The sequence below is a fragment of the Antedon mediterranea genome, chromosome 1 (assembly GCF_964355755.1).
Source record: "Antedon mediterranea chromosome 1, ecAntMedi1.1, whole genome shotgun sequence".
In the NCBI taxonomy this organism is placed as follows: domain Eukaryota; kingdom Metazoa; phylum Echinodermata; class Crinoidea; order Comatulida; family Antedonidae; genus Antedon; species Antedon mediterranea.
In genome coordinates, this window is record NC_092670.1 from 4,163,486 (window position 1) to 4,186,292 (window position 22,807).

Consider the following 22,807-nt stretch of genomic DNA (forward strand, 5'->3'; position numbering starts at 1 on the left):
AACATAAACAATATCTACAATGTCTGGATGAAATGAACCATGGAGCGAGTGTTCCCTTTGCCGATATTATGGCTATTGAATTACGGTTCGACTGTATAACCGCTCGGCCAAACGTCCCTGTCATCTTATATAATAATAACAATACAATAACAAGTACACCTGTAAATGATAGTAATTTTAAATACAATCGGAGTTAAACTTACGTTTAAATTGATTCGGGTTTAAGGGCTCTAGAAAAATGTTCTTTAACTTTGATCTTATTAACTTAATAACCCGTTCATGTGAAGTGGGGATTGATTAGGAAATTAGGATGATATTTGAGTTGACGTAATATAAAGTACGGTATACTTGGAACAATTTGTGTTTGTCAGTTTGTCATCACCCGAGATACCAAACACGTAAAGTTTACAATTATGTAATCAATTTCCGAAACACATGTATCCATAAATCTCCATTCATGTTTATTTAGAAACTGTCGCATCGGCGATGATTCTGGAAACTAGATGGTAACGCAATATAATGTCATGTGATAGTCGTCAGCAGTAGAATAAACACCAAATCGGCGTGTAAACACGGTTTATTAAACTAGATCAGATTAAACACTGTATGTAGGTGGTGTCTCCTGGTTCCCGTAGGAAGATCATCCAGTTAGGCCTACTGCATGTCAGGTGTTGGTGTTGTAGGTCTGAGTTATATTTTATGTTGTAGTATGAGTTGTGATTCAGTGGTTATGATGGGTGGTTCATGTCATTTATCAGGATCTGTTCTCATAAGAGTGTCCCACTCCCAAAGACCTGATTGTTTATGCCCCTAATCCTAGATAAATGTTGTGTTAAATAAATAAGACTGTTAAACAGACAAACATACAAACATATTATATAAAATTAATTGTGGTCGGATAGTACGGTAATTGACTGTCGTAAAGTTGATCCATGCGACACTGTTTTACGTTTTTATATCCCCAATACGGAGCTTGCATACCATTTACTAATAACAACATCTTATGTGATGTTACCGTTAGTTGTTCTAGGAACATTTGTTTTATTTAGCTGGATTGTCTTGCGTCCTTTTTTAAACTATCGTTACAATATCAAGCTTTAAACCTACTACTGTAATGTAATTGACAATTCGTTAGAATTAAACAATTCAAATGTTCATGAAATACAGTGACAAGACTTTAATATATTTTAAAAGCAATACGATTTTAATACCAACAGGTTGAAGGTTTGTCAAAAACTCTCTGTATGGTTTTGTAACATCAGTAAGGTTTTACCAGTAACGTTTGTTAAGTCGTACCATGGGGATTATTTCTCCGTGGTCGTACATAGTCTGTAAAAGTTGTCGTAAGTTATACCTGTCCAAGTAAGGAACTAACGATTGAATGTCTTTACTTTGCCTAAAATCAAATTCAGAATTTTTGTTTCAAAGTAAGTACAGTATGATACCGTGTGAATGTCGAGGAATAATAAGGTGATAAGGCAGGTTCTCTGGTCATGCCGATGGTGGTTGCGTCTGTTTTACACATTCTTTCTATGTTTTGTTTGATGTAGCTAGATTCCTGAGCTGCAACAAAATAAATTGACTTTTGTATGATACTTTTTTTCCTCTTTATTTCTCACTCATTCATAAATTATTAAAACGTTTAATATGAACGTTAATATATCATAAATAATCAATTAGATAAGTATTTTAATATTATACTTACACTACTTTATTTACATGATATAACTTAACTCGAGATGAAAGTATACGGCGGACTTAAATTAAGTATAGGTAATGATAATATGATTCCAATTCGTAAATTATGAACTTCAACACAACGTTTCTATTATTGAAAATTAACCATTGATTGTTTAATATGGAGGTTGTCAATATGGTATAATAATGTAATAAAACATTATTGTTATGAATATGCAAATGTATTTACATGTTACCAATACAATTGAAAAAAAAAAAGCACCGGTTACGAAATGCTATTGGTTAAAATGTAATAAGAAAACCTATTAGGAATAATTGAATATTAATATTGCATTGTTTTATCATCACTGAAACATTTCTTTTAAAATAAGAAACTGGAATGTTTAGAGTGTCACATACATCACGTGACATTTACTGACAATCCACAAGAAATTAGACCAACGACTAGTCGCGCGTCAAATACTTGTGTTTTGCAGTGTAGTTTAATTTGTAGGTAAAGTTATCAACCTCGAAAACTAAATCGTCTTCGTTTATTCCTAAATTCGTTCATTGAGCTATTTTCAAAGTCTACACTAAAACACCTTCGAATCAATGTTTCTGTGGAATCAGTATTACGTATACTATTACTGTTATTCAGTGAACTAGTGATGTCATTACTTAAAATATTGCTACTGTTCGGTAAAAATACGTTTTCTTGTGAAACAAATTGTTTGTATATATCTATACATTTCGAATTATTGTGATTTAAATGATCTAATTCAGTATTTAAAACATTGTCAATTTTCGTGCAGTTTTTACAAATACCGGTTGGAGCTACGATATCATCATCAACGTCGTCTTCGAACGAGCATACACTTCCATTGAAGTCTTCGTCTGCACTTTCAACGCCACAATCTGTAGGCAATTCACATTTATTTACATCGTATTTTGGTGGTGGTGGTGGTGGTGGTGTTTTCGTTTCTTGCAATTCTAACTTTTGTACAAAGTCAAGTGGTCCTACGCCTTCAAATGTGCTTGGGTGACGGTAAGAACCGCAAATGCGGTCCCACACGGTGAAGAATTGTCCGTAGTTGTAGTTAAAGTACATGTGGTGGTCAGTGTGATGTGCTGGACCATTGATGACAGATTTCATCCAGTCCGGCATTTCGAACTCACCGTCATGGATGGTGACAGCCCAAATGTTAGCAAATACGAGAAACGCAACAAAAAGGTACTTATTGACAGGAAAAAGGACGACACAGACGTGGTAAGGCATCTGTTGCAGGAATCCATCTACTGGATGAAAGGCATGGGTAGCGAAAGGTGTTGCTACTTTCCATTTGTGGTGCTCTTTGTGAAGATACTTGTAGAAAAACTTGTGATGCATAACACGGTGAATTGTGTAGCTTAAGAAGTCAACGACTATTATCATACCAATCAGTTCAGGCACCATGTTGAAATAACCTGTAAAAAAATAATATGATTATAATTCTAATAATAGTAATATGATTACAAGTCTAAATGTATCAGTTATACTGACTATCATCACAAATCAATTAATTCATTTTCCCTGTTGTCAAAATAATTCATTTGGACTGTTTAATATTAGCTCCAATCTTATTCATAATTTAATTGTTATTTAATATTCTATTACTGTGTTGTCCAATCAATCATTTCTTATTGTATAATTATTTGGTTTTCTCATCAATGTTAACAGTAAAAGTCAAACACATATCTTAAAATTTAGATTTTGACAATAATAATATTACTTCTGTCGAAGAGTGTGCAAAATGATATTTTTTAATAAAAAAGTCAACTCACCTAGATATGTGTCGTCATAGTTGTCCCTGAGACGAGTTTTTCCAGAAATTTCAAGATAGTACATTGGTGTGGACATTATAAACATGATTGGCATTGCGTAACTTGATTGGAAGATTTCTTGACGAAGTTGGTTCTGAAAAAGTACAATTTTTAAAGAAACGTTTATGACATTTATATGATTAACCTTGTGACTTTTTTTCTTTAATTTCAGTGGGACAATATAAACACTTTAACATAGAAGAGCACAGTTTAATAAAATTAATAATTACTATTTTTACCTTTTTAAAATGTGGGTGTTTCATCATGTCGTGATCGAATATAAGAAAGTAGCTTGGAACAGCTACAAGAAGATACGATATATAACCCATCGACCATGTGATGAAAAATAGACTGAGGCACTGTCTCATAGGATTGTTTTCCTCCCACGAAGCTGGGTAGACGTAAGGTGTAAATACATATTCGTCTGTGTATTGCAAGATTATATCCATTATGGCAGTCTATAAAAGAAAATATTCATATCACATGAGTATTGCTTAAAATGTTAAATGTTAAATGTATTATTCTGGTTTGGTTATTCTGAAAACTGAGGAAATTCGGATTAGGCCCTCCACTGACCCACGGCTATACCAGCAGTGCAGCGCCTACCAGATCAGTACACTTGCAGACGATCTCCTCTTTTCGAATAGTGTACCAAGTTCTTTATATACAATGTTTGTATTAAAACCCACACAAATTGTTTAGTTGTAGCATATCGAGACTTTGGATTAGAAGCAAAGTTTGTAATTGGATTTAAATGATTCACTAATTATTAAACTGTTTGTTTTGACAAAATATCTAACGGTGATTACAACCACATTCGGCGATGACGTCTATGATTGTATTAAAGGTATAGTGTATGCTTTATTACACTCATTCTGGAATTAACAAGCAGAACTCTACGAAATCATGTGGAAACAAGTAAATCTGCATGTCACCATGTAGGCAGCCTACAGTTACAATTTTTTTACTATCTAATTATTAATACTATCTATAGTTTCAACCAATGCTGTGGTTTAGTTGTGTGGTTTTAATGATTGAGGATATTGTTTAAATATCTACAGTAACATTGTAAGATAAATTTTAATTGATTAATTAACTTTAAATACAGAGTATCACTAGGTGAGAGAGTAATCAACTGTTTTAACCGAGATTCGAACCAATAATGTTCCGGTTGTCAGACATAGCGAAACTCCTAAGCAAATACACGCGGCACATTTTGGGTCTATTTATTTTACAAAAGGTAAAGTTGAGGAAAAATAAATCATTGAGGATAAGAAAAAGCCACAGTAGAAATAAACTAGGATTTAATCTATACCAGAAAAAAAACTTTAAAAAATACTGTAGTAGAGTAAATAGAGCTTCAACTTTAATTAAAAGGCAATTCACCGTTCACGTGTTATATATTATTTCCTGGTGTCTGATGGGGTTTCCGTGTTGGTAGACAGTAAAAGTTCAATGTGACCGCTTCACAATAAACATTATATTAAAACTAGTTCAATAAGCATAAATAATAAGCATAAATAATAAGCATAAATAAAATCTTATGTAATATATTTGATTTACCAAACAATAAATAAACAATAACGGCTGTACAATTAGACATGCCATGACACGTCCTATTGTGTAGTAATTTTAAGTACATTAACAATTTAACATTCAAATTAAAAAAATCGAATTTAATTTCAACTAACAAAACATAAGTGTTACACTTACCGTGTAATCGTGTGCTGTTTTCCTTGCTACTTGAATGTACAATAGGCTACGTATATCACAAATGAAAGAGACTGTATGACTTTCTTTTCCTGAGCACTTGTTGCTATCTAAAGTTTTTCAAAACGGGGGTTTTCTTATATCATAATGTTCACATCAGATAACGTCATACTCTTCGATGTCGTCACCGCGACACGCGCATGAGCAAAATATTTATCCAATAAAATTAGGTATATAAGAGAACTCAGTTTGACGTCATTGAAGTTTATGACAGGTGATCTGCCGTAAGCCTTCCCCAGGTTCCGAAAATTTACCCATTGAGTGATTCTAATTGGACGTCAACGTTAGCATGAATTGGATGTGAGTGAATGTTTAAAAAAATGGTGTATGGTGTCACAACCTACTCGGGACTCGTAAAAATACTAATCATTTAACTGTTAATGCGAGAATAAGCGGCGTAAGAATTCATCTAAGCCCTAAGTAATCAAAGATTTACAGTCCTGTTCCCTTGTGGATATAACCAACCTTTAGGCAATGCGAATTAAATGACTTGGAAACATTCAGTTTCTCTTTATATTACTTACGATATTGTTTTACATTATTTTGCATTCTTGCCTTTCTTCGGCATTCTTTGATTCAAAGATAAATACAGGGAGTTGTAAAATTTTATAAATATACACAAGAAAATTGTGAAACACAGCAAACTAGTTTATATTACATGATACAAGCTGTTAATTGCCAAAATCATTAAATTTAATTATTGATAAAAAAAAAACAAGTTGTGTGTAGTTCTTTTTTTTATGATGATGATAAAAAGGTTAATAAAAAGCATGATCTCTCGGTGGAGTATGTCCAGGAGGCGATAGGCATCATTCATTCGAGTTTTGTAGAATTACATAAATACCAGCATGATGTCACTTGCATTCCACCTCGCATAGAAACACTCGAAATCATGCAAAATAAATTGATACTTGTACTGTAACTTTAACAAAATAATACTGATATTTATCAACAAACAACCTTTTGCACATGTGGATTAAACAATCGGGGTCTCTAATTGTTCCAGGAGGAAAGAATATATTAAACTGTATATTATTTTTCTTCCTCTATTGGCGAACTTTTCTTGGAATTATAGCCTCAATGTTCCTATCTCCGGTCGGCACTTGATACACATAAATCGAACCATAGCGACATTCTATGATCGAACGTTAAGCTTGGTTCCCACTAGAACGTAACGCAAGGACGTAAACGCAACGCAAGCGTTTTAACCAATGACAAGCGAAGTTATAGACAGTTAGCAATCACAAGCGAATAAGTCATCACTTGTTATTGGTCAATTCACTTGCGCGTTGCGTTACGTCCTTGTGTTGCGTCGCTAGTGGGAACCACGCTTTATGCATGGTTCTACGTGCAGTAGAGGTCTTTAAACAGACTTGCATGACGGAAGAAAAATATATAGTAGTATGGTAATGATACGAAATTAATCATGTTTATAATAACGTTGAACCAAGCTTACTCATACAGTAGTATAGGCCTACATTCTAAACGGTATATACATGTAGATGTGACCACGTCATAATTATTATTCCACCCCAAAATTGAGCAGCACAATCTTAATCTTCTTTTCCGGTAATTCCTATCGGGCCTTTGTTGTCCTTCTGAGTAAAACGTCATATGGGAATGTCTCCTGATTTTAAGGAAACATTTTAGGTTTTGTGCCGAGAGATGCACGTGACTTCTTGCATATCCAGGATTTAGCAACTTCTCTGGGTACTTTAATGATTATTAATGGATATGCAACGTGTTAATTTACTAAGAACCAATCAATATTTACTAATGCGCAATGTTGTTTCTTTATATTATTATGTCTGTAACCGGAACCTGGAAGTTGTTGAAAGAGACGAATTTGAATTTCTGAGAAACAAATAGCCTGGAATGTTGTGCAGATTACCGTAAATGTTGTAGGCCTATAAGAAATTGACAATTTTCCAATAAACTATTTTTTTTTAATTTATTTATTTATTTATTTTTTAATTGGAAAAGGATACAATCATTCGCAGGGGATCTGTTGTCCAATTGGTGACATTTAGCAGAATTATAATGTATATAAATCAACCTATTTTAATGATGGTGATATGGCATTGCCAATTTGGCATACCATTCAGGTAAAATCTCTACATCATATAACGGTTCTTATGTCTTATTCTTCCAACTTTATGTTCAGATATTTTACTCCCAGATGATTTCTTTTTAAATATTTAAGAGTTTTCTACAAATTTAATTACTATAATTGATATACAGTGTACTATACTTTATTTTTGTGCTGTACCTTTACTGTTTCAAAATCAAGCTTTATTTTTCAGTTTTTCAGTCGATAATATTTATATTATTTGATTTAGGCCCATTTTGTGTTTTTATGAGCGATACATAGATACTAGTGAATGTTTACTTACCATACTTCCCTTATTTAAGTATCCTGTATTAGTATGTCTATGCAGTTAGCTAGTTCCTATTTAATATTATGTTGTTATATTTGAAGTTAGCTTTTTCTTGAATTGAATTTGAATAAGCTAACTTCAGACATAGGCCTTATCAATAATATGGAAATTAAGAATAGATTATAAAACTGCTCTTCTCAATCGCATTGGAACAAGGTCTTGAATAGAGGGCGCTAAGTATATTTTTAATTTTGTTAGAAAGATATCGATTTAGGTCTAAATTAATTTATTTATTAAATATCCATTTTGTTAATTCATAAAAGTCATTATTCAAAAGAATGTGTTCGTAATAGTTTTTATCCAGCATGCTATTACTGTAGACCACTGAATATAATAAGAATGATGTTTGTCAAACTAGTTTGATAGTGGACCGTGCTTTAGTTTCACGTCCTGAATTTTGGAGCCGCATTTTTTTCGATCAATTAAATGTCATATTCTGTTCTTTTTTAATACAAAAAATTGCGTGATCACAATCGTAAAAACATGATAAAGATTAATACTGTACAATCAGATTTTGAATAGACTATAATTTTGTAGTTTCAATCAAGTTTAATCACTGAACGAAAAAATAATGTTTTCACTTGACAAATTTCGATCCATTTTTTTGTTCAAAGTGAATAAATATTATATTAAGAAGATCAAAATGAGAAACAATTATTTTTTCAGGTGAACAATATATCTTAAAATGATTGGATCATTCTTAGTTTTATTTAATTTAATTGTTTAAACAACGTGCCAAAACATGATAGTTATCTTTCTTTTCCTTTTTTGGTTAATAAATATCAGCATTTTTAGTTAAAAAATAGCTTCCGTCCTCGGACGTGACACTAACAATTCGTGTTTGTTTTACTGTTTATCTGCCGTTTTAACAGGGAAGAGTTAAATTGCATTCTTCCTCATCGTCGTCGTCACTGTCTCATTATTTTGACTCGCACGGTCTAATGAGTCACGATCCAATAAATATTAAACAACAAACAAATCATCATATTTTACTACATTTTAATAACTACCTTAGTTGCATTATCCAAGTAATGGTATTATGAAAAATGTAAAAAAGAAACTACAAAGATTAAGTATTTAAATCTCAGTTATGATAATGAAAACCTTTTTAGTTGAAGTTTAATAATATTTAATGATATATTAGTAGCAATATTTAGCAACGATAGTTATAAGCATATTGTATAAAAACATCAAGTCTAGTAATTTGTGTGCATAATTTTATGAACACTCAATGAAACCTACACAATAATGATTTAAATAATAATAATGTAGTCACATTGTGAAATAGAGTGATAGGAGTTACACTGTGTACTGTATTGAGTGTGTAGCACGTTAACATTGTGAAAATGGGCATAGAAGCATTGTAAAATAGAACATTGTGACCATTAAATAGAGCGTAGGGTCATTGTAAATAGAGTAGAGGATCATTGTAAAATAGAACATTGTGACCATTAAATAGAGCATAGGGTCATTGTAAATAGAGTAGAGGATCATTGTAAAATAGAACATTGTGACCATTAAATAGAGCATAGGGTCATTGTAAATAGAGTAGAGGATCATTGTAAAATAGAACATTGTGACCATTAAATAGAGCGTAGGGTCATTGTAAATAGAGTAGAATATCATTGTAAAATAGAACATTGTGACCATTAAATAGAGCATAGGGTCATTGTAAATAGAGTAGGGGATCATTGTAAAATAGAACACTGTGACCATTAAATAGAGCATAGGGTCATTGTAAATAGAGTAGAGGATCATTGTAAAATAGAACATTGTGACCATTAAATAGAGCGTAGGGTCATTGTAAATAGAGTAGGGGATCATTGTAAAATAGAACATTGTGACCATTAAATAGAGCGTAGGGTCATTGTAAATAGAGTAGGGGATCATTGTAAAATAGAACATTGTGACCATTAAATAGAGCATAGGGTCATTGTAAATAGAGTAGAGGATCATTGTAAAATAGAACACTGTGACCATTAAATAGAGCATAGGGTCATTGTAAATAGAGTAGAGGATCATTGTAAAATAGAACATTGTGACCATTAAATAGAGCGTAGGGTCATTGTAAATAGAGTAGAGGATCATTGTAAAATAGAACATTGTGACCATTAAATAGAGCATAGGGTCGTTGTAAATAGAGTAGAGGATCATTGTAAAATAGAGTAGAGGATCATTTTAAAATAGAGTATAGGATTATTTTAAAATAGAGTAGAGGATCATTTTAAAATAGAGCATAGGGTCATTGTAAATAGAGCAGAGGATCATTGTAAAATCGAGTTGAGGATCATTGTAAAATCGAGTAGAGGATCATTGTAAAATAGAGTAGAGGATCATTGTAAAATAGAGTAGAGGATCATTGTAAAATAGAGTAGAGGATCATTGTAAAATAGAGTAGAGGATCATTGTAAAATAGAGTAAAGAATCATTGTAAAATCGAGTTGAGGATCATTGTAAAATAGAGTAGAGGATCATTGTAAAATAGAGTAGAGGACCATTGTAAAATAGAGTAGAGGATCATTGTAAAATAGAGTAGAGGATCATTGTAAAATCGAGTTGAGGATCATTGTAAAATAGAGTAGAGGATCATTGTAAAATAGAGTAGAGGATCATTGTAAAATCGAGTTGAGGATCATTGTAAAATAGAGTAGAGGATCATTGTAAAATAGAGTAGAGGATCATTGTAAAATAGAGTTGAGGATCATTGTAAAATAGAGTTGAGGATCATTGTAAAATAGAGTAGAGGATCATTGTAAAATAGAGTAGAGGATCATTTTAAAATAGAGTAGAGGATCATTGTAAAATAGAGTAGAGGATCATTGTAAAATAGAGTAGAGGATCATTGTAAAATAGAGTAGAGGATCATTGTAAAATAGAGTAGAGGATCATTGTAAAATCGAGTTGAGGATCATTGTAAAATAGAGTAGAGGATCATTGTAAAATAGAGTAGAGGATCATTGTAAAATCGAGTTGAGGATCATTGTAAAATAGAGTAGAGGATCATTGTAAAATAGAGTAGAGGATCATTGTAAAATAGAGTTGAGGATCATTGTAAAATAGAGTTGAGGATCATTGTAAAATAGAGTAGAGGATCATTGTAAAATAGAGTAGAGGATCATTTTAAAATAGAGTAGAGGATCATTGTAAAATAGAGTAGAGGATCATTGTAAAATAGAGTAGAGGATCATTGTAAAATAGAGTTGAGGATCATTGTAAAATAGAGTAGAGGATCATTGTAAAATAGAGTAGATGATCATTTTAAAATAGAGTATAGCAGCGACTAAATTACTGTATATACAATGTCAATGGTTAGTTTATGGACGACTTAATTAAACAAAACTAATTAAACCCAAATATATCTATCAAATAATATCAGTTTTATATTGCTAAAATCATCATGTATAAAAAGTCTCGAACGGAGCTATTTGTACATGGAAATTAATAAGACATTTTGTTCGGTCAACATTTTTTGTAACTGTCTATGCCACTTGATCGTGAAGTTCAGTGACCACCTTTTCACCATTGTATCTGGAAACAAACTGTTCGGCAATTGCATACTCAGTCTGAAAAAAAATATATACAACATTAAATTCTTATAAATTATATAATAACTATAATTTTCTTGAGAAAGAACACAGCACCTCAAAAACAATATATCAACAAGTCTGTTTTTAAAAAGATAACTTTAAGTGAATATAATCTGAAAATAAACCTACATAGTCTCCATCTCCTTTAGGAATAAGAACATTCATTTCTGATGATTTTGCTGTGATAACCTGAGTATCCAATGATTTCTCACTCAAATAAACCATACAACCATCAGTCTTGTCAATGTTCACTGTTGGAACACGTCCTGTTACCTATAACATACACAAAACAACGTTAATAAAAATTCAAGATAAATATCTATACAGAAATAAGAATATAGAAAATCATTTACTACTTATTTCAATTCGTCTTTTATTTCCGAAAAAAGAATAAAGAGTACAAGTGTCAACAAGTGTCTATTATACTGCCGAAGTAAAAAAAACAAAAGCATGTATTCCTCCACATTTCCAAGACAATCCTTTTATCATTGGAGTGGTTTAGATGCTCGCCTTTCGACCCCAGGTTCCTGGTTCAAATCCTGTCGGATGTCATGATTTTTGACAAAAAGACAGTCCACTCACAAAGACTTGTAACAAGACTGTGTTTATGTACACTATCTTGTGCATATAGGATTGGCATGACTTTTGAGGACAGTGAATCGTTGGCATTATGTATAAATTGAGAATGAATGAATGAAATAGATGTAAATATTAATACCAACCTGAGCCTGCATACTCTGGCAATTAATGAAGTCTAGTGAAGATAAAACATCTTCAAAAACAATAGCAAACTTCTTACATCCATCTACAAAAATAAACGGCATTTTAAACATGCATATTGTACACAGCAGACTTGATTACAGTATGCTTAGGTCATACATAACTACCAATAAATTAAAATACAAATATTGAATGTTTATATTCATAAGGCGCGATCTACAAATTATTCCAAATGGCAGAAACTTGTTTTTGAAGGCGTTTAGGAATTCCATGGCCTAAATTAAAAAGCCTTCATACTAATTAGGTAGCTATCCAGTCAAGCGATGTTTCAGAAACAAGCCCAAAAGAGTTCCAATGTGTTTGTGCTGCCCAAACTCATTTGCCAGTGTATTCAGAAACAGCCTACCTTTTTGAATATCGAATAAAACTCTATTTTTGTGTTAAACTGATCGTGGGAGTACATTCGTAAAAACCATGATTCATAAAATTGGTCTTGGTAGCATAAACGCTTTTTTATACTACATACCTAAAGTGATGGAGTTGACCTTTCCTTTGATTTTTAAAACACTGTTGGTACATTTGTAAACATAAACTGTTTGTTTCATCTCGCCATTAATTTCCAATTGCTGATTGTTTTCTTGGTATTCCTGCAATGCAACAACATTGTTATTAGGTTTTGTTGTGAAAGCTAGTATATATAAACATACAATGGAATAAAAATGATGCTTGTTATTTAATTGGAGTAGAGTTGTGGCTTGGTGGTTATGATGCTTGGCTACCACTCAAAGGGTCCTGGGTTCTAGTCCCGTCACATGTCAGGATTTTTTCTAAGGACCAAATTACTCCACTCCCAAAGACTTGTAAAAAGACTTTGTTTATGTAGAGCATCTTGAATAATCTTAAGTTATTCTAAATTATCATTTATGCTCCTGCGTCGGGGTGAGTACTCAAATCATTTTCACTCTCTCGATTAATGAGCTAAAGGGTGTGACGTCACCTTTAATGAGCTAAAGGGTGTGACGTCACCTTTAATGAGCTAAAGGGTGTGACGTCACCTTTAATGAGCTAAAGGGTGTGACGTCACCTTTAATGAGCTAAAGGGTGTGACGTCACCTTTAATGAGCTAAAGGGTGTGACGTCACCTTTAATGAGCTAAAGGGTGTGACGTCACCTTTAATGAGCTAAAGGGTGTGACGTCACCTTTAATGAGCTAAAGGGTGTGACGTCACCTTTAATGAGCTAAAGGGTGTGACGTCACCTTTAATTTATTACCTAAACTTGTTTCAATTCATTTTGCATAATATAATTTATGCAAGATCTTGTTTTTACAATAATTAAAATAAACTCTGCATTTTTTATCTTTTGCTTTTTTCAAATTTCTGACAAGAGTAAAGGGTCTTTCACACCTGTTCCGGTACGGTTCCCATGCGGCGTATCAATCATCAATGTTTCACTTTCACGACGCTCCACCGAAGCCACGTGCAAGTGAAACATTGACGTTCGTTAGGATTTGCCGGTGCCAGACTGAAACCGTGCCGGAATAGGTTTGAAAGACAATATAAAACAAACATATCTATCATACTTACGACAATCCACTTTTTAAACCCTTGCAATTCCAAAACTGGTGGTTTTTTGGCAACTGGTGCCTTGACAGAGGAAGTGACTTTAGCGGCTGGAGCTTTGTATGGTTGAGGGCTTGATGCGGATGCTTTTGGTTGCTGTGATCTTAAAGCAGGATTTTTATGAGTTTTCATGTCATTACTCACATGTTTCAAACCTGTACAAGAAATGACGTGTACACAAATCTAGTCATTAATTAAACATTTTTATTTTTATATTTTATATATATCGGTTTTTATCGTACTAATATTTTCCAATCTTTAAGAAGAACTTCTATTGTTATATTATTATGATAATGGACAAATAAAGTTTTTCAGTATTCAGTTTTATCAAACATCTTTAAAAACAGTGGATCTTATCATTCTATGAATAAAATCGTCCGCTGCAATCTTTAATTTTCCCATGTATTGCGTAATTTCGTTTGGTCTTAGCATACGCTTGCTGAGGATATTACGGGGCTTTCGCCATGGTTGATGACTAGGTTGCACAGAAGCATTTAATAGCTACAGGTCATTCCTCACACTATCATGCCCTGGAGTCTTCTCGGATAAGGATAAACAGTAGGTCCAGTGTACACATCTAGCTCGTGTGAACTTTAAAGAACCTAGTACATCTTTCGAGACTTGTAGGGGTTACCCCGGTGTATTAGTACATCACAGCCACTGATCACCAACTGGGCCCTCTGGGAGACCAGTCATTGACTGAAGAGGTTACCCAGTATAAATATATATTTTCAATTCTATTTTCATGCATTGTAAAGAAGTGTGATTGGGTTTAAATGTATTATTTTGGATTGTTCCTCCTAAATTCATATATGTAACAAATCATACAGGTGGAATCTTCTTATTTTGGGTTCTATGAAATACTTAGGACTTGGCATTTTATCACTCGTCAACTATATCTATAATAAAAACAAATACGCACCACTTGAGATACCAGTTCCTTGTTTAATTTCATCAAATAAGGCTGATCGAGCATTTGATCCACCTGGGGCAGGAGCTCCGGATGGAGCTGGTGCTTGGACTGGGGGTGGTGGTGGCGGTCCTGGGGCTGGTGGACCAGCAGCTGGGCTACTACAAATAGCTGAAGCTGGATCTTTTCCCTGTTAAAATTGATAAAAAGTGTTACGGTGTTACTATGGAAACAGTGATGTAGGTTCGATTTTCTGATTTTTGTTTGTTTTTTTTTAATTTTTATTGTTGTTTTTAGTTTCAAAATTAGTATTTTTCAATATTTTTTTAATTATTATCTTATCTCATCTTATATTTATAATGATCTGCTGCAGGATTTTTGTATCGTATTTCTATATTGAATGTATTGCATATAATTTTTTTTAATTAGGCATGTTCACACTGTATAAACTGTCACTTATTCATTTATTTAGTTACGAGTACAAATTGATCTATTATCTATCATCATGATAACTTTAGCACAATAAAGAGGAAGCGTTTTCTTTTTCCTATTTCTGTTAAATGAGTTATTTATTGCTCAGTGGAAGCATGATTAAAGCCTTGTTTACACTATCAAACTGTATGTGACAAAAACGTGTGATGTGCTCATATATGGCATGACAATGTCATATCACTACCATATTTGGGTATATCACTACCATATTTGGGTATATCACTACCATATTGGGTATATCACTACCATATTTGGACACATCACACTTTTTCTGTCAAACTTGTTTGATAGTGTAGACAGAGCTTAACAATGAAGTGAGTCTTGACTAACCTACTGTAATACATACCTGAACATTCCATTGAAGTCCAGCACTAAAGAATTCTTGGATGTAACTTCCCAGGCCTTTGAACATGCCTTTCAATTTAAGTGTCCAATCCTTTTCCTCAGGTACTCTACATTATTATAAAATATCAAATTTAACTTTAGATTGAAGAAATCTAACTAGCTGTCTAGGCTTAGTTTTGTAGGCCAAGCCTAGCTAGGCTTAATTTTGTAGGCCTAGCTGGTAAACAGCGGTAAGGTATGGACATTGTACCCTAACTAAAGGCAAAGCGTGGCATTGTCTAGTTGCTACATTTCTTTTTGACAGAATCTGGTCCGAAAGACCCAGTATTTTTGTTTTGCAATCAATCGAAAGTGGGTGCATCACAGAAAAAAAATATATATTACTCACTTTTCCTTAAGAATCCTGTTGGTATAAAATTCTGCTGCATCGGCCATATCTTTTGCAAACTTTTCTGGGTTTTTCATCTACAAACAAATTAAATAATTTGTGATTATTTACTGTAAATTGTAACGATTTCAATAATGAATTTAATCACTGTTCGCATGTGTTAAACCTATTAAGGGTTTTGAGTTTGTATAGGTTACCTACACTCTGCATAGATCTAAACTTGAAATGATTAGTGAAAGTTTCAAGGAAATGGGAAAAAATAAAAATAATAAATTTAAATATACACTTAAAACATTTTTAAAAACGTAATTATTTAATACAGGTTTATTTATTTATTTGGATTTTGTATGTTGTTCCTTTGTATGTTGACATTCCATGAAAACTAGAAAGCCACTCCGAGAGTGCATACCTCCGCCTACTGTAAAATTCTCCTACATAAGAATTCTCCGGTAAAAATATATATATATATATTTGTGTGTGTCTTAATGCTGTTTGTGATTTACGCTAATTTCACTACAAGCATGTGTATGCGAGTTTGGTGTAATGGTTATGTAACAAGCCTTTCAATTAACAATAGCTTCAGTTGACTAACAATAGAACAGCAACGCGAAAATCAAACGAGTGAATTTGAAAAGAAATAGGTTTTGTAAACTACTCGCATCAAAAAACGTGCACATTAAATCAAATTATGTTTTAAAATTACAAATCACAATCAAAATGAAGTTTTTTGGACAAGTAGTTCTTGAGAAAATTCAATTTGATTTTACTTGTAGCAGGTCTGAAAAGTATACTAAAAAGTGGTCCAGAATTGGGACCTTGGTCCGAAATGGTCCCAGAATTTCATGGAATGGTCCTTGACCACATATCTATCTGTACATTTATTTTGGTAAAGACTTTGTAATTACTTTTTGAGTAATCCTGCTAACAAACAAAAAGACAAACAAACACACGCGATCGATTACATATACCTCCTTGGCGGAGGTAAATAAGCTTTTGAGCTTATAGAGTTATCTTATAGCTCTCATATTTATGTTACTTATATGTATGTATTGTTGTGCTCTGATGGAGAGAAAAATATAAAACAAAACACTTACAATAGTGACCCATCCAAGAGCACCAATACCCTCTGCAACAGCAGACAAGAAGTTGAACTGTTTACTGCCTCGGTTTTTGTCTTTGAATTCAACGACTGCAGTCATAGCTTCACTTGTTGGTTTAATCAGCTTCATCAGTACATCTTGCGAAGGTGGTTTGCACTCCGCAACAACTTTTATGAACTCCCGCTGTGCTTCAAAAGCTTTTTTCACTAGCTCAGCCTACAAACAAATTTGTTTGAACTGTTATTATCAATCTATTTCTTTAACATTAAAAGACAATTTTAATAATTAGTAAATCAATTTATGAAGTATTTTTATTTTTTAGGAAAAAAATCATTAAAAACAAAATGAAGAGAGGCAAGTCTATTTTTTGTATCATGAAGCAACCCAACATAGTGCCTGGTAAAATTTTGGTCTATTTTTGTCTCAATTAAAATTATTCATGGAATTTATAAATTTATTTGAAATAATTTTGTCTTATCTGTATTTAAATTATAAATTAACTTATTGAAACACTAAATGAATCCTTTTTTTTCCTATTTTTTCCTGTGATGGTGTATCAGGTAAAAGCTTAATGAATGAATATTAAAAAAACTATTGGTAATCACTAGGATTAATCATTTTAGAACGTTAAGGCAGAAAAACAAAATCTTTAGAAACATTTAAAAAGACATTATTTAAATTAATGCATATTAAAAATGTATACAAACTGTGATACTTACATGGGTTTTTACATCAGCGCCTATTGCAGAACTACTTTGAATGTAATTATTAAAGTCACCAGCTAAGAACTGATCAAAAGCTTTCAGGAAAACATATGTATCTGTATAAAGTAATATTAAAGTTGTCAATGGAATGCACAATGTTTTCAACCATATCTTCATTATCTTATTTAGTTGTACTGTTTAACTTTGGCTAACAAATTTAGGATTTATTATTAGAGGGGCAGCCTCATGGCCATTATTTTATAATCAAATTGGCACCCAGGGAAACATATCAAAAATGCTTGTTCATGAAAAAATATGACAAGTTTGTATATTTTTAAATTATTTAAGTTTCCATTTAAAATCTATTAGGAAATTGTATCTTTGTTCACTCAAAAATAGACTTTACAGCGCTTTTGTAAACAAACCGCTAACCTGGATCTCGTCATGTTTGGTACCTATCTGTTTGAAAATATATCAACTACCATAATTTGTACCCACCTAAAAGGGATTTTTTTTTAAATAGCCAATAGAAATAGGTTTTATTAAGGTGTTAGGTTGCTAAACTTTCTACCAAGAGTTTGTGAATACTGAACTGTGATTGTCTATAAACATAACATATGACACTCTCTGATTGGCTGACGCTTTAAAAAATTAACTTACTTCCTCCACCAACTCTAGCAACACCTTGCAGTTTGCCGATTGCAGCTTCGATCGTTTCAACAAATTCTGCAGACAGTTCACTTGGATCTACTCCTGCACATTTGGTCTCAAGATTGGAGCTACACTCTTTTAGGCATTGTGTCAGTTTGTTTATTTCTGCCGACATGATTAAAAGACTTTTTTTGTTGAAGACTTTGTTTGATGAAAATGCTGAATAAAATAAATAAATTGAAATTTTCAATCAATTACTATCAATAGAGTGTTTCGTCCAGAAAACACAATTATCAACACAAATCAACGATGTAAACGATCAATAATCGGAGGTTCCCACACAGAACACAAGCATCTAAACATGTTCAAACGTGAATCACAGAAGAAAAACAAAAATATCAATCAGTATGCAACAATGCATGCTGGTATTTATAGTGGTCCGCTTACAATTATATATTATAGGCTAGGCCTAGCCTAGAATTGAATTATATTTTTTACCGAAAACAATTTTTATACTCAACCAGTATAGGCCTAGCTAGCTAGGCCAGTCAGTCTAATTACCGAAAACAACCGAAAACAACCAAAACAACCGAAAACAACCATAAACAACCAAAAACAACCGAAAACAAAATAAAATAATCTAAATACCGAAAACAAATTTTGTATAATATTTTTTTTAATGTCGCCCTCTATTGATGGGTGTTTCTAAAGACCATAACAGAGAGAAAACCGCGCGCGGAAAAGGAAGACCCTACGAAATGGTAGTGTGCACAAAATACAACTAAAAATCGTACAATCAATCAATGATAACATAGCATTTACTTACAGAATCTATAAAAATATTTTAATTTTAGTTTTTCGATTTTTGATCCAGAAACGAACGCATTTACTCCTCACAATAATTGTGAATCACGTTAAATTATAGTATAAAAAGTAAATTGACTATGGTTAATCATGACATACTCCATGATCATGATCAATTTAATTATAGATTTTCAAAGATAATAATACAAAAATGATATTTTTAAGAATATTGATAATATTAGGGACTATAAAGTATACTTAAAACCAGCTCACGATAAAGGACTCATAATAAAATCTATTCAGTAAAATTACCGTAACGTTTTTATCCTTAATCAACTTAATTAACTTAAGTGACGAAAACCGGGGATGAAAACGCAAAGTTAGGTAAAATCATGCTTTGTTTTGAAAAGACTAAAAACGAAATGTGTTTTGTAAGTAAATGTAGTCTACGGTGTATTTCATTGAATTTGCACGATTTTGAGTTGTATTTTAATTGTGCACACTACCATTTCGTAGGGTCTTCCTAGGCTTTTGTGCGCGCGGTTTTCTCTCTGTATGGTCTTAGCTTTAGAAACACCCATCAATAGCAAACAAAAATATTATACAAATTTGTTTTCGGTATTTAGATTTTTTTATTTTGTTTTTGGTTTGTTTTCGGTTTATTTTCGGTTGTTTACAGTTGTTTGTGGTTTTTTCGGTTGTTTCCGGTTATTTTCGGTTGTTTTCGGTAATTAGACTGATCCAGCTAGGCCTAGCCTACTACTACTGTAGTGTAGAGATCGGTGTCAGATGAAATCGGTCGCGTTTGAAATCGGTCGCGATAAAATCAACTTCCGGTATTTTGTATGGCGCGCCGCTAGAGCTGTACCTTTGATGATATCGGTCGCGTTTGAAATCGGTCGCGTTTGAAATCGGTCGCGCTATTTTGTATGGATTGAGCGGGATGCATGCTAGAGCGGGATATACATTTTTCGTTTATATAGTTAATTGATATTTTTTAGGAACTAGATTATTTGTGGATATTTTTACTTGGTTAATAAATATTTATTATCAATCATTAAATTAATTTTTTTGTATTTCACAGGTCTTGGAGAAGGACTGTGTCTTTTCAAAATGTCCATTTCTAAACACGTTTAAATATTATATTAGGCATAATGTTATATTAGGCATATAATAATTTACCTAGGACCACAATGGAAATTTAGGACCACAATGGAAATAAGTTTGCCGTCTCGGTACTTTTTTGTGTTTTTATCCTATTGATTTTATATCAGAATAAAGAAATAAAAATAAAATACCTCTATTTATATGTACTGTAATTAATATATTATATAGAGAAACGTCTGTCGTGTCTTTTATTATGCAAACAATTACGTAAAAGAGAACAATTTATTTAAAAACAATAATTTTTACAATATAGCCCGTAAAGCCAGCGTATCCATTTTTATACTTATGCATATATGTGGCAGATTATATCATATCCATGTCGTTAACAACATACTATTCGATCACCTTATTTTTATTTCTATCCGTTATGTAGGATAATATTAAGTGTATAATGATTATTGTTGAGGCAAATCATGTGTATATTTTTATTTCTAATGTTTAAAATAGTTTTTAGTAAAATGATCATTATATGCGGATGGTTAAAAGGCGAGTTACTGAAATAAACCCCCGAATAAGCCATATCGACTGAGATGCGCCTTCTATGATCGTGAAGCTGTTTCCTCTAACAATACGTTATTTTGCTGACGGGGTTTCCCCTTTTTAAAAAACACGCACTTGTTAGTATGTCAACTCATGGACAAAACACGACGATCGTTGTCCATGGCGAGATAAAGATGACGTCTATTACTAATAACCATACGTTTGAAACGTCTATAGGCCTCCTGCACGTGTTTTTGTGAAACGATTCAATGAGCTATAGATATATGCTCGACGCGATTATAGAGATTATGTTCATGAATTCATTATTTAGCCTTTAAAATCGAAATACATTTAAAACATAGGTAACAAAATCAAGACACGTGGAAATCTAAGGAGGCAAGGATAAGCAAAAGCAATTAAAGTCGCTGTAGTTCACAGGCTGGCTATATATCCATAATAATTCCGAATAAATTACTGTTTCTATAATTTGACAGTATGATTTATATATAATTTACGTAAATACGTCGGCGATACTATAGGCCTAGATTTTAATTTGAATATCTTTTATTTCTTCATTTATAATAATCATTTAATGTAAATAATTAAGTAAGTGCAACTCAGTGTCTCGCATTCATACGCCGTTTAGTAAATCTAGGCCTAGGCCTAAATGTTTAAATATCAGTGCAGATTACCTCTTTGAGAATCGTGTTCACCTTTATCTATCATTGTACAGTACATCATAGTCCTACTGTAGGCCGGTAGATTGATTTACTGTATAACGGCATATTATCTATATATTTTATTAATATCCTAAAACCATACGTAATTGTTTGCATAATAAAAGACACGACAGACGTATATTCTCTATATAATATATTAATTACAGTACATATAAATAGAGGTAAATTATTATATGCCTAATATAACATTATGCCTAATATAATATTTAAACGTGTTTAGAAATGGCCATTTTGAAAAGACACAGTCCTTCTACGAGACCTGTGAAATACAAAAAAAAAATTAATTTAATGATTGATAATAAATATTACCAAGTAAAAAATATCCACATAAATAATCTAATTCCTAAAAAATATCAATTAAATCTATATAAACAAAAAATGTATATCCCGCTCTAGCATGCATCCCGCTCGATCCATTCAAAATAGCGCGACCGATTTCAAACGCGACCGATATCATCAAAAGTATAGCTCTAGCGGTGCGCCATACAAAATACCGGAAGTTGATTTTATCGCGACCGATTTCAGACGCGACCGATTTCATCGTAAACCTAGAGATCAGGCTAGGCCTAGCGAGATTATCTGATCCTATCTAGTATAGCCTAGGTCCTAGCCTAGTAGGCTAGCCTAGTACTAGTAGGTTAGGTCCTCTCCCTCCTGGGCTAGGGTCTACACTACTACTTTAAAGGCCTTCTTCTAGGCCTAGCCTCCCTGCCTAGTAAGTAGGCCTAGTTGAGTAGGGCATGGATGGCTTTAGTTACGCTAGGCTAGGCCTAGGCCTAGCCTAGGGGGAAGGCCTACTTACTTCCGTTTAATATGGATGCCAAATAAGCTTTATTGTACTTTTTACAGTATGATGGTATTAAACACAAAAGAACAGTTTTGAAGAATGTATATCTTACCAGTTTGCTGAAAGGAAAAAAACTCTGCAAAAGGATGTCACAATCACACACACAGAGTACACAACACACCCACCAAACTCTTGACAAACCTAAACCAGGAAGTGTACAGGAAGTATAACGCCTGTTGGGAAGGCCGGTTGTTCACGTACGTATTTACTCGACACTCTAGGCCTAACATCTAGCAGGCCTTTTCACAGCATGCAGAGTGTACAACGCTACCACCCAACCGCTACCAACTAACTTATGATTGCCTTATTTGGTGTTATATCCAATGTAGAAAATATCACCATGTATGGAGCGCCGAAAGGCAATTGATTAGATTTTGTGCAGATCCCAATTAGTTTAATAATGCCCTCAACATTCTTACATTTTACGCGTTTAATCTTATTATAACAATCGTAGTAAAATAATTATAGTGAAAATCTGATTTTTACACTTTAAAAAGAGTAGCCT

General features: G+C 32.8%; 2 protein-coding genes across 2 annotated transcripts; both read right to left on the reverse strand.

Annotated features, from left to right (window-relative positions):
• Window positions 1-1,920: 1,920 nt before the first annotated feature.
• On the reverse strand, window positions 1,921-5,334 carry LOC140045966 (lathosterol oxidase-like). The gene is made up of 4 exons (XM_072090572.1): window positions 5,251-5,334; window positions 3,777-3,995; window positions 3,499-3,631; window positions 1,921-3,141 (listed from the first exon to the last, which is right to left on the reverse strand). Exons 2-4 carry the CDS (start codon window positions 3,984-3,986, stop codon window positions 2,201-2,203), a joined length of 1,284 nt encoding a protein of 427 aa, XP_071946673.1. The 5' UTR covers window positions 3,987-3,995; window positions 5,251-5,334; the 3' UTR covers window positions 1,921-2,200.
• A 5,572-nt stretch (window positions 5,335-10,906) lies between these two features.
• Window positions 10,907-22,553, reverse strand: LOC140045982 (adenylyl cyclase-associated protein 1-like). Its single transcript, XM_072090573.1, has 12 exons — window positions 22,355-22,553; window positions 18,274-18,483; window positions 17,629-17,729; window positions 16,904-17,125; window positions 15,810-15,886; window positions 15,423-15,528; window positions 14,597-14,774; window positions 13,639-13,829; window positions 12,579-12,699; window positions 12,055-12,137; window positions 11,462-11,605; window positions 10,907-11,308 (listed from the first exon to the last, which is right to left on the reverse strand). The coding sequence occupies exons 2-12, from the start codon at window positions 18,437-18,439 to the stop codon at window positions 11,225-11,227; spliced, it is 1,473 nt and encodes a 490-aa protein (XP_071946674.1). The 5' UTR covers window positions 18,440-18,483; window positions 22,355-22,553; the 3' UTR covers window positions 10,907-11,224.
• Between the last annotated feature and the right edge of the window lie 254 nt (window positions 22,554-22,807).

What these genes read in the sequence shown, in the direction of transcription:
- LOC140045966 (XM_072090572.1), bottom strand. Translation starts at nt 3,986, where the DNA reads ATGGATATAATCTTGCAATACACAGACGAATATGTATTTACACCTTAC. An exon ending in AACACCCACATTTTAAAAAG is followed by an intron (nt 3,632 to 3,776) that starts GTAAAAATAGTA and finishes GTACTTTTTCAG; the next exon opens with AACCAACTTCGTCAAGAAAT. An exon ending in CTATGACGACACATATCTAG is followed by an intron (nt 3,142 to 3,498) that starts GTGAGTTGACTT and finishes ATTTTTTTACAG; the next exon opens with GTTATTTCAACATGGTGCCT.
- LOC140045982 (XM_072090573.1), bottom strand. Translation starts at nt 18,439, where the DNA reads ATGTCGGCAGAAATAAACAAACTGACACAATGCCTAAAAGAGTGTAGC. An exon ending in CTCTTGGATGGGTCACTATT is followed by an intron (nt 15,887 to 16,903) that starts GTAAGTGTTTTG and finishes ATTTGTTTGTAG; the next exon opens with ATGAAAAACCCAGAAAAGTT. An exon ending in GGTCAACTCCATCACTTTAG is followed by an intron (nt 12,138 to 12,578) that starts GTATGTAGTATA and finishes TTATTTTTGTAG; the next exon opens with ATGGATGTAAGAAGTTTGCT.